Source organism: Osmerus eperlanus, chromosome 3 (genome assembly GCF_963692335.1).
Source record: "Osmerus eperlanus chromosome 3, fOsmEpe2.1, whole genome shotgun sequence".
In the NCBI taxonomy this organism is placed as follows: domain Eukaryota; kingdom Metazoa; phylum Chordata; class Actinopteri; order Osmeriformes; family Osmeridae; genus Osmerus; species Osmerus eperlanus.
Genome location: NC_085020.1, coordinates 19,365,143 through 19,377,559, shown reverse-complemented (window position 1 = coordinate 19,377,559; position 12,417 = coordinate 19,365,143). Strand labels below are relative to the sequence as shown.

The 12,417-nt window shown below is 47.5% G+C and overlaps 1 protein-coding gene across 1 annotated transcript; it reads right to left on the bottom strand.

Annotated features, from left to right (window-relative positions):
• Window positions 1–2,053: 2,053 nt before the first annotated feature.
• On the bottom strand, window positions 2,054–10,875 carry LOC134017745 (rho-related GTP-binding protein RhoE). The gene is made up of 5 exons (XM_062457723.1): window positions 10,349–10,875; window positions 10,008–10,095; window positions 5,511–5,620; window positions 4,309–4,443; window positions 2,054–4,133 (listed from the first exon to the last, which is right to left on the bottom strand). The coding sequence occupies exons 1-5, from the start codon at window positions 10,451–10,453 to the stop codon at window positions 3,885–3,887; spliced, it is 687 nt and encodes a 228-aa protein (XP_062313707.1). The 5' UTR covers window positions 10,454–10,875; the 3' UTR covers window positions 2,054–3,884.
• Window positions 10,876–12,417: the final 1,542 nt, after the last annotated feature.

Here is a 12,417-nt window from a genome sequence, read left to right as displayed (position 1 = left end):
CTCCCTCTTTCCCTCCCTCTCTCCCTCCCTTGCTTCTCCATTCTCCTTTCTTCCCTACGTCTCCCCTCTCCTCCCTCCCTCCCTCCCTCCTTCCCTCCCTCCCTCCCAGCATGTGGGTCGTGAGCAAACTCATCAGAGATCATTATGAAATGCTTCAAACATCCTCTGTTTAACTTTGCTCAAGCACTGTTTACAAAATTTATAAAATGCAGAAACTCTCAATAATCGGGTTTGATCTCGGAGCTCATATCCTGCTGAGGAGATGCTAGCGCTGGGGTGTAGTAATATGATGAGGAGATGCTAGCGCTGGGGTGTAGTAATATGATGAGGAGATGCTAGCGCTGGGGTGTAGTAATATGATGAGGAGATGCTAGCGCTGGGGTGTAGTAATATGATGAGGAGATGCTAGCGCTGGGGTGTAGTAATATGATGAGGAGATGCTAGCGCTGGGGTGTAGTAATATGATGAGGAGATGCTAGCGCTGGGGTGTAGTAATATGATGAGGAGATGCTAGCGCTGGGGTGTAGTAATATGATGAGGAGATGCTAGCGCTGGGGTGTAGTAATATGATGAGGAGATGCTAGCGCTGGGGTGTAGTAATATGATGAGGAGATGCTAGCGCTGGGGTGTAGTAATATGATGAGAATGACAACATTTGGCTCTGGGGGAATCTCTTATCTCAAGTCAGTTTGCATATATTTATTGTAAACGCTGACTCCATCTGTCTTCATCTTCATATGATTGTTTGATCTCAGTAAAAGCATGGAGAAAAACATCTAATACGTTTGCCTGTGTATTTGTGTGGGCTTATATACCAAATGGTGCAATGCATAGCTCATTAAACTGGGTTGTGACTAATGAACAGGAGAGAAGGCAAAAAGCAATGTTCTTCTGTTAGGTAAAATGTCTTGAATATTGTCGTCATAACAACGACATCTGGAGGTAGAGTCAAAGGAGTAACTGCATGCCTGCTAGAGACCTGGAGGTCAGTCATCTCCTCTGGTGCCGAGGTTCAGTCCCAGTCATCTCCTCTGGGGCCGAGGTCCAGTCCCAGTCATCTCCTCTGGGGCCGACGTCCAGTCCCAGTCATCTCCTCTGGGGTCGAGGTCCAGTCCCAGTCATCTCCTCCACCCATGTTCCTTCCACCCATGTCATGAGGACATCTACAACCTCTCTAGGGTCATTCTGATTAAAAGACAGAGAAAGAGAGGGAGAGGGGTGCTCCATTATCAGACTGGGAGGGGGAAGTTGGATTAGTAAAATTAAAATAGCGATGATTTAATAAATAATGACTGACTCACAGAAGTGTCGGATGTGACAATGATTGAACTGCAATGCATGGGGGGTCTCTACCATTAGTGAGTCCCCGGTTGCACTCGCCGTTTTCAGCATGACAGTGCTGTTAAGGGAGGAAATGGTCCGTGAAAAAATACATCATGGCCAACAACTGCGCTTTCAGCGCATAATAGGCTACATCAAGAGCAGTTGGACGGCGCGGTGCATTCCTCGCTCACAGGCTCAGGATCAGCGCGGCATGAATTCCTCAATTTCCCGAATCTGTTGAGCAGACGAATCCAGTGTTGTCTAAATCATAGTGATTCACAAGGCGCTCCGGTTCCCGAAGCTCAGTCGCATAAAACATTTCGTCAGATGCTAACAACCGCTACATTTAGTGGGTGAAAATCGTCAGTGGAGGCCAGGATGCATACGAGATACTGTCAAAGCGGCTTTAGTAAAATATCTTAGACAACGTCCGTTTACAGAAAAGGCTTGTAGGCCTACTGCTTTGGGACCGAAGAAAAAGACAAGATGTAATGCTTGACCCAACAAGCATCTTATTTCTTTACCCAATATACTTCTGCATGAGAGGATTCTGCCTACAGTAGGTCAGTCGGATATGCCCGCTTCGGAACATGGATACAAAAACTGCATGACAAGACAATGTGACTTAATGAAGCTCTCACGTAGTATTTATGCAGGAGGCATGCAAAGTCCCAAGTGATGCAATTATCTGTCTCTCCTCAACGGGTAAGTAACAACAGTAAAGACAAAGCAATTTTACAACACAACTTTATTGGCAAGGGAAGAAAAATATATAACTTCAATAAATACTGTGGAAACACCAATCATACAGACGTACAAATGGACGAACATTCAAAAAGATAGATGTTCTACAGCTAACACCGTGGCAACTTTAATTTAACTATTTTCAGACAGTAAACACCTCAGAGATCCTTCTGAGAGCAGACTGCCGAACGTCTCCAGTTCTGGAAATGTTTGGTTAAACTAACCAACGACTGAGATAGTAACGGTACGATATGTAACGACACATCATGAGGGGGAGGAGACTGACCAGGATGTGCTTCATGAAGTAATGAGGATGCCAGCTACCGAGTCTGTAAGCTCGTTAGATACCCAACTCCACCCCCACCCCCACCCCCGTCCTCTGATGATTCTTCACCATGAGTGAATCCCTCCAGACCAAGATGTGTATTTGCTGCGAATTTACTCCAGAAAGAATCCTGATATTCTCTTATGAACCCTTCATCCCATACAACCTTGTCTTTCAACTGTAAAACATTGTAAACTGAACCATGGGCCCTTCCAGACGGCAGGTCATGTCAGAGCAGGGCGAGGCTGTACAGAACATGCATCCCAGACCCCACGGAGGCCCATGGACAGTGAGAAACAGGAGGCTTATTCAGTGCGGTCAGGTGTGTGGGAGAGCTGCAGTGGCTTGTTCTGGGGCAGGGGGTGTCCAATGGCAAGGCTAGAAGGTGGCTAGCGGCTTGGTGGAGGGGGGGGGGGTATAGGGCTTGTAATTGCTGTGGTTGAGGCATGTGTGTGTGTGTGGGGGGGGGGGGTTAAGCATGTAGAAGTGGTCTGCTTCACCCTCCTCTTCCTATCTGTGGTTGGAGGCACTGCTGTCAGGGCTGCACGCCAGACTTGGAGGGGGGGGGGGGGGGCACACAAGCAAAGCACACACTAGAAAATAGGCTGTGCTACTGCAAGCGACCTCTGCCCTGTTCAGATTCTTTGGTTGTAAATTAAAAATAAGCAACAAACGGGAGGTTTGAACAGTGCTAGAACGTTCCGCAGACAGAGCAAAGCACATTAAAAAGGCGGCTTTCAGATACCATTGTTAACAGTGCGCAACAGCATCGACCAAAACACACATTTCATCTCCATTTGAATGTTTCAAGGCAGTAACAAAAGAGAGTGGTAGAGGGGGGGGGGGGGCTTGCCTGTGCAACCACAGTGAGAGTGTCATTAAAACTCTTGCCAGACCCTGCGGCCAGTTCAAGAAATCCATAGGCCGATGATGATGTCGATGAACAGCAGCAGCAGCCTTTCGCTTTCTATAACAATTTTCTCACTGGTGATTCCTCCATCTTTTTTTTCCTTCAAGGGCAAAAACTTAACCTGACACCGCTTATAATAACTTCCTGTCCGGATCCTCGACCTGGGCCACAAAGGTTATGATGTCACTACGGGGGGAGCAGAAGAAAGGTCTGGTAGAAGTCAGAAGTCTGCATGTCTTCCTGTGTGGCCCTAGTTTGCTTTGTTGACAAGTTTAGGCTTCAGAAATTCCCCAAACTTTTCTTCCTCCAGAAGACATTGGCAAGCTCCAGACATTTCCTTCATTGTCTCCAGCCAACAGTCCATGATTCCTGCAGGACTGTAGAACAGGGTTTCATATTGTTCGTGGTCCAGGACCAAACAGAGATATGAGCAGATGGTTTAAAGTGCAGAGCAGTGTGGCACCCCCTCTCAATGCTTGGCACGTGTGTAGAAGAAGAGAGGAAGCTAGTGCTCTGTGTCACTTCCTCCTCATCCCGATCCCATTCGTCCACAACAGCGACAGTCTCCCTAGTCCTGGCCAATCACATGATGGCACAGCTCTTGGCCTTGTCTTTGCGTATGTCCGAGGCCACTGCCGCCAGCTCGGGCCTGTTGGGCATGTGCGAGATCCTCTTGGTGGCCCTGGAGGACTTGCTGCGCTTGACGTTCTTGCTGTTCTTGTTGACGCAGGCCAGCGTGGCCACGTGGAAGATGTCTCTGACGCTGTTCTCAGACTGCAGGGAGGAACACTCGATGTAGGGGGCGCTCAGCTGCTTGGCCATGTTGGAGCCCTGAGAGAGGAGCAGGTACACACACACACACACACACACAGTGTCAGAATCTCTTCTAACCCCTAAAAGGAACAAAGTCAGTTCATGAAAGGGAAAACTGTTTGGATTACTAGCAATCCTTTTAGCACTTTCCATGTTTATACAGGCCAGAACGGACATGATCATCAACACCCACCTGATCATATGACACAGGTGTCTGTCTGTGATTGGACAGCTCCACCAGAGTGGTGAGGTCGGTGCGGAGGTCCGACTTGCAGCCCACCAGCAGCATCTTGGTGTTGGGGCAGAACTCCTGGATCTCACCTCTCCACTGGAGGACAGAAACATTTCAAAACCAGGAAAGCCACATTCAGGGGTTTCTTCTGGAGCAGTGGTCTTCGGCCCTGGTCTCAGGGCCCACTGTCCTGTTATGTTTGAGATTTTTCCATGGTTCAAATTAATTGTTGTTATAGAGTTCTCCAGAAGCCTGATACCCATTCATTTGAGTCAGGTGAGTTGGAGCAGGGAAACATCTAGAACATAAGGACAGTGGGTCCTGAGGAACAAGGTAGACGACTACTGTTCTAAAAGACAACACATAAGGCTGCATGGCTAGACGACAGCCGTCCTGCTTGGAGTCCCTCATCTCACACTGCCAAAATAAATGAGTCACTCTGTTGAGTCGGAGCTCTTCACAACGACAGCAGTACAGGAAAACATCCTTAACTACTGTATTTGCTCAGGGATTATACTGGGCCATGAACTGCAAGCCTTCCTCTAAGAAGGGCATTATTCAATGTTGCCAGTCTCTGTACAGTACTTTGTCTGATCCTTGCTGTCTGTGTGTGTGTGTGGGCCAGACATGGGGCCCTATGGAGGGGAGGTTTGAGAGAGAAAGAGAGAAAGAGAGAGAGAGACACAGGCTGGTGATTGTTTTCTACAGGGTATTGCTCCCTCCTTCTCTTTCACTTTCCCTCTGCCTCCTCACTTGACCACACTACTCCCAGCTGGTCCTGTACTCAATGACAACACAGGTCAAAGGTCGCCCTGCCTGGGTCACCACGTGAGAACCGTCCTGCTCAGCCTCACGTGAGTCTGAGGAATCAACCCCCCCCCCCTCCAACACTCTCACTCTGTAGTACAACCCCCAAACCCCCTCCCTCTCAGCCTCTCTCACAGTGGTACGACCCTGTCCTCTCTGGTACGGACCTAATTCAGTTTTTCCTGCCAGAGGAAGCTTTTCAGAAACCACTTGACCCAGTAACACAGAGAGGGGGTTTCTAGCGAGGGTCAGGAGACTGCGTGAACATACTTCCTGCTCCACCTCCAGGGGGGGAGGAGAACACAGGTGATGCAGCTTCCTGGACATAAACGCTCCCATCTCTCTCCGTCACTCACCTTCTTCAGCACGCTGTCCAGGGTCTCTGGCCGGCTGATGTCAAAACAGATGAGGACAGCGTCAGAGTCCGGGTAGGAGAGAGGTCGCACGTTGTCGTAGTATGGAGAACCTGCCGGCACATGCACACAGGTCAGGAACAGGAGTTCAGGTAAACCATAACCAAAATATTTAAGTTCCTCTTTTCTGCCATGCATATCTCACAACATCAATGACTCCAATGACTTGCAGTTCTAGAAAACTCTTTTATAACGGTTCCTTCAGACCTGACAGAACACGCATCCAACAATATTATTTCATCAAACATGTAAACTGTTGCTCATTTATGCTTCCAACTGCCTGAGGGACTGTTCTCTGGCCCATAAACGTCCATACACACAGAAATCAGACAAGGAGACATTTTATTGAGGGAGTTTGAGGTATTTAAGACACTACAAGCACCCTTATAAAATAAAATTCTAGATAAATCTAGGCATGGGAATATATCTGTACCAGATTTACTGTCTGCAAACTATTAAATTTGCATAGCCAGACATAAGACCCATCTGCATTTCTCTGAATCTGTATGAAAATGTTGTACACAATATCAAAGCTTTTGTTTTCTCAAATAAATGGGCACAGTTCATTATAAAAAGACAAGCCAGGCCGAAAGCTTGTAAAGGTAAATCACTGAAGTCAACAGCACCCGAGTCTGCAAGACGTCCAGAACAACTAACAACGGAATATCTGGGTGCCATGGAGAACACTGTGCCACTGCCAGGAATCCTGGGAATTTTGTTTTCATCCATATTGCTGGGACATCCTTTGAGACCAGCAAACTGGAGGTGATAAAGACCCGAATCCCCCCCCTGCGCCCAACCCCCCACATTGTCGTCACCCCAACAGCTGACAGAACACATACAGACCCCTGGGAGGAGAGGGTGAGAGAAGCCGGAGTATTCAATCATTACTGTCAGAGAAGAGGAGGAGAAGGTGGGGGGGAGGGGGACAGGAGAGGCGCTTTTGTTCTTGATGTTACGCTGACAGTTACGGTATTTGATGATGACAAGTCATGGGGCTTGTTTCTAGGAAACGGGGTGGGAGGGGGTATGGAGTTCCATCAAACAGGAATGCAGATGAATGTATTCAGCAAGACTGACTAGGAGTTGTTTAAATGGATGGCTTTCCGTCGAAGGAAAAACTAGGTGGTTAGATTCACTAAATTATATTAACATTTCACATCCGCATGAATTTGCCACAAACCACGCATGGCCCTAATGCAACATCCAGTCTGCACTTAAAATCATAGTCTCAACATGGGCAGCCTCGTAAAACATGTAGAGGGGAACACATTTGTGGAAAATGTGTCAAACCACAACCTCGAGTTGCCATGACCAGATCCACACAGACATTTGTTCATATCTGGGATTCCCATCATTGTTCTGGCTCACTGTCCTCTCTGGAACTGCCTACAGACAGGACAATGTTTGTTCTTGTAAACGGTTAACTAGCCTGTAAATATCCCCTGCATGTCTGTCTGGAGAACCCTTAACCTCTGGGATGCCTGCTAGCTCGCCCTCATCTGACCTATACCCGTTTGCCCCAGAGAACCCAAGGATGGGTTTTGTCGTAGCAAATTGGTGAGAATCTGTGCTTCTTACCAAATTCACCTACAGACTCAAAAAGCTTTATGTGGCTTTGTAACAGCCAGTCTGTTGAGAGCTAGATGAGGCCACACATTGTGACACAGGGTCCAGCAGGTCAGACTAAACAGGGGGATGATTGCCATGCTGACTGGCAGATGATTAACTTGATTTCCCCATCAGCCCTGAGGCAAGTCCTGCCCACCACCACCACCCCCTGAGCCACACACCTCAGCCCATCCCTGCCTCACACCACAGCTGTCGGACTGAAAGGTCTTTGCGAGGTTCAAAGGAAAGAGCTCCCAGCCGACTCTGAAGAACATTCCTGTGTGTATTTGCATTCACATTAACCACAGAGAATCAGCCACAATAATCTGGGAAACGACAGTTTCCACTACCACCCTGGGAAGAAGGGAGTCTGTAAACCACAACCCTTTCCAAACAAAAGACCAAGTCCAGACGTTTCACCAGACAGAAGCGAGGAAATTACTTGTCTGCTCCAGTGGCATCCATTTGTAAACCGGGAGGATCGGAGCGTTGAGGACCTTTCCACCCTCCGACCAGCGAAGTAAGACCGGACATTAATCTCCTCTGATGATGGAGGACATGTTTTACCGTGTGGAGAGGAGAGGTCACTGGGGACTCCCGTCTCTGTCCCTGACCACTGACACTCTGTGGGAGACCTTCCATTACTTCCATATGGAGCCTGACACAAATGGTGAGCAGTCTGTCAGAGGGAAGCTCCATCATAACATCTCCCTGTCTGAGGAGAGGGTTGAAAAGCTGCTCCATCATAACATCTCCCTGTCTGAGGAGAGGGTTGAAAAGCTGCTCCATCATAACATCTCCCTGTCTGAGGAGAGGGTTGAAAAGCTGCTCCATCATAACATCTCCCTGTCTGAGGAGAGGGTTGAAAAGCTGCTCCATCATAACATCTCCCTGTCTGAGGAGAGGGTTGAAAAGCTGCTCCATCATAACATCTCCCTGTCTGAGGAGAGGGTTGAAAAGCTCTATCATAACATCTTCCAGGTTGCTCCACCAGTTAACACACGAGTTCCATTGCAAGCGATGCTTAGGGCGTGAACGTGAGAAACAATGTTGCCAACAGCTACTTCTTCTACAGCTAAAACGGAGGATGAAAAGAAATTGCTTTATAAATGATACATTTGGTTACTACCATACAATACTGAGAAGTACAGCCGTGAGTCGATCAAATATTTGTCATAGAAAAAAGGGCAAAACCTTTAATTTCATGGAAAAATATAAACATGCTGAGCAGGACAAAACATGCTTCCAAAACTCAGGATTACCAACAATGGGATCTTTGTGAGGAGAGAAAAAAAACAAGCCTTTTGTGAGTGGCATGCCAGACATGCAACTCCAGTTTCCCCCAATCCAGATCCCCCAGCTAAAAAGGAGATCCAGTTCCCCCAACAGTGACAGAGGGTTAGAATTAGATCCCCCAGGCACAGCCACAGAGGAGAGGACCAACCCAAATTCACTTTGGCCAGCTTTCTTGTTGTCTGAAGTAGTGAAGGGACAACCTCAAAGACCCTCTGAGAAAACATGTTGTGATATTCACTGAGTATCAGCAGCTGGCAGAGTTTCCAGCCATGTGTTTTAGAGTTAGCACGCTACCAACACAACACAATGTGCTACCTACAGTTGGGAGCACCGGCCTAGAGCCTGCCTCTAAGCCTCTCTGCCCTCTACTGGGCATGTGACCCGTGTCAGACGGAATTTACAGTACAGGAGACAAAGCACAGGGACAGCTGTCAGCAAGGAGTTAATGATTGACCTCTGACCTCTAGATTGTAACGAGCATTGCAAGGAAAGCTTGGACTTATTACCTGCTCTGAAGACCAGAAGACAACAAAAGATGTCCTCCTCCCTCACCTGATTGATAAGCCTGTTACCCTCTAGTCCTCCAACCCACCCCACTGCCTGGATTCACCCACTTCAGAATGCTGAGAAGGGAGGGGGTGGGGGCCCACAAAGCAAACATGACCCAATTCAACATGCACAGGTCGCTGTGGCATTGGGCAAGCAAGCCGTGTGCCAGGCACCCCACTTCTCTACAAACTGGAGGCATGAATTCACCTGCCTGTTGTTTTCTCCCATTCTAAACAGTCAAGCCCTCTCTATTGCCATCAAGCCACTTGCTCCAAAGTCAAAGTGTTTTTGGTCTTAGATCCCCTACTGCTACCATAGCCAAGAATAGCGAACAACTCGGATGTCCCTCCTATTGGTTTCCGGCCAGACCCTCGGGAGACTGAGGGCCAGCTCTCACAAGCTCTGCTGTAAAATCAGACTGACCTGGCCATACCTCCGCTATCGACTGCAGGTCACAGAGGTAGCCCAGAGAGGCCACTCACCTCTCCACATGCCCACGCTCTACAGCTCTGAGACAGGCAGCAGGGGGTGGGTCAACCTCAAAGCAGGTTGTGAGTAATGTGGCAGGGGTCAGAAATTGCATTCACTTTTTAACGTCTCCTTCAGTAGGCTATGCCTTCCATTAATCCTATATTTGGTGCCAAACACGCACCTGCTCAGAGGCGTAAAAAGCGGGTATGTGGACACTGCACACAGGAAGACATAAATCCGTGACATATAGCATCCCATCATCGCATTCCTGCAAGTCATAGTCATTACATTCTCATAACATTCTTCTAGGGTCAAATAGTAGTTGTCTGGGCAGTGAATGACCGCTCAAATTACAATTTCACGGCAATTCCGCAAACTCGTAATTTCCCCACAAACTTTCGAATGTGGTGGACTCATTTTTAAATTCACTCCCAACTGAGTGCGATTCATGCACTTGTTATTCAGATGTAATATTATAAATACGATGCTGACGTAGAACACGAAAAACCTCACCTGATGTGTCCCAAAGACTGAGTTCTATTCTTTTAGTGTCGATTTCAAAACTGGCCGTGTAGTTTTCAAACACCGTGGGAACATAGGTCTATGAAAAAAGGCATAATAAAATTAGTTCTCTTCAGAACATATACAACAAACAAATCCATAAAGCACATCAGTTTATCCGCATATTTTGTTGGCTATCGTTTTCTTAATGATGACATTGCAAATAAGAAACACCGGTCGTGCTTTAAAATTATTTTGCCCTATAAATGTTTTTCATTGATAGGCTATGCCTCTGTCTCTGCGAAAAGTTCCAATTTAACGGTAAACTATAGGTCAACATGTTCTCCACGTACCTCTGGAAAGCAATCTTTCGCGAAGACATGAAGTAAAGCTGTCTTTCCGCACTGGCTGTCCCCGACAACCACTATTTTACACTTCACGCTCTGGTTGGGATCCATCCTGATTCAGGAAAAAGCTTGTACACAGAATCTGGTCTCCTTCATTGACTTTTCAATGTCCGTAGTGAACTGATTTTACAAGCTCCGCACAATATTCATTCCAACAGCCGAAGCTCCATTGATTGTCTTACTTTTACACACGTGAACACCCCCTGCAAGCAAAATCCCCGTAGATAATAGACAAAGATGCGCACGACGGACTATATACGAAGCTATGAACCAATCGCCTTCTTCACTCATTGGATGTCCGCCCCTTTCCCTCGTGGAGGTGATAAACATTGTCACGAGGACAGCGCCCCCTACGTGTTTCTGTTGTCACCAGACACAGTCCGTGGATTTGAGAAACGGGGGGAGCGGAATGGGGAGAAGCGAGTGGGTGGTTCAGTTTCATATGATCCTAACTTCAGGCCTGGTCCACTGGGCTATCGGTATGCATTCGGTCTCTTAACCTATTTAGTCATTTTCAGCTGTGAAATACTGTGCTGCCTGCTGGGCTAATTAGTGACTGATGTAACCTAACCTGAGACAGGTGTGAGAGCAGAAGCGCCTAATTGGTGTGCCCTGTCTGCAGTCTTTGGTGAAATACAAATACTTACATTTAGTCATTTAGAAGACGCTCTTATCCAGAGCGACTTACAGTAGGTACAGGGACATTCCCCCCGAGGCAAGTAGGGTGAAGTGCCTTGCCCAAGGACACAACGTCATTTTGCACAGCCGGGAATCGAACCGGTAACTTTCAGAGTACTAGCCCGACTCCCTAACCGCTCAGCCACCTGACTCCCCCCCCCCCCCCCCCCCTCCCTCATTACTTCAACCTGTTCACCTTTTCAGCAATTCAGTGACTTTGCAGAAATAAGTTTACGTTTTTAGCTTAATAAGGGGTTACGCGTGGACCTGATGTGTAGAATCTGTTTTTGTGGAGATGAAGCACACTAAGCTACTAGCCTTTGTATGTTCAATTTGTCAAATGGTTTTCTTCCGAGGCCAGGTGATTAATTCAATTATCTTTGGAATTAAAGGATAAAGGATACCTAAATGGTTTAAGATTACGAGCAGGAGGAGAAATGCAGATTAAGATTGTCTGTTCGTCAGTTGACGGCGTTTGATTAGAATAGTGAATGCTGTCAGGTAACGAGAATTAGGCTTTCACCGCTATTCTTCTGTGTACACCAGACGTGCGCGTGTTGCGGTGACGAATATGAGGGATGACTGGAAGCATTTAACATCTGCTCCCTCTCGCGCCGAGAGGAGCAGGTCAGTGACAACTGGGCGCTGTGGCGTGGCAGAGACTCACTCCCCGCCACTTACTCAGCCCTGATGAGTCGCCCCGGTTTGCCCCCGGCTGCTCCTAGTAAATGCATAATGAGGTTTCAGATGAGGGAGAAGATTCCTGATTCGCGTGGAGGGAAGCACTTCATTTGCAGCCTCGCCCCGGGGCCTTGCGTTTAGTGTCTCCCTCCCCTCTCCGCTAATGGTGCTGACTGCTGCTAATGACGTTCGCTCCGCCGCAGCTCACAACTGTCACTTTTCGAATATGCAAATTCTTGTAAACATGGGACGCGGAAAATAGGCTACAGCATGTGTCTGTCATGCTGAGGAGAAATATTTATTTTGTGGAACATTGAAAACACGTTTGGACTTTTTTCCAACACGCCATTGATTTCCATTCCAGAAAAGAAGAGTAACTCTATTTAAATTACTGAGTCATTCCAGAATAGACCAGATAAGCAGGAGCATTCTGTGGCCCTCCCCCATGGGGTGACGGTGTGCAGTAGCGACCTCCTGGTTAGTGATGTTCCCCCTAATAAGTGTGACAGACTGTCCTCTCTTTGTCCCCAAAAAGACTATTGTTAATGTTTTTTGTTTTTTTTCACATTTGCAAATTCTTCAAAGGTTTTGTAACATGCCGGTGAACAGAGCAAGGTTGTGGGGGGAAGCAGGTCTGGACTGGGACTGAAAAACGG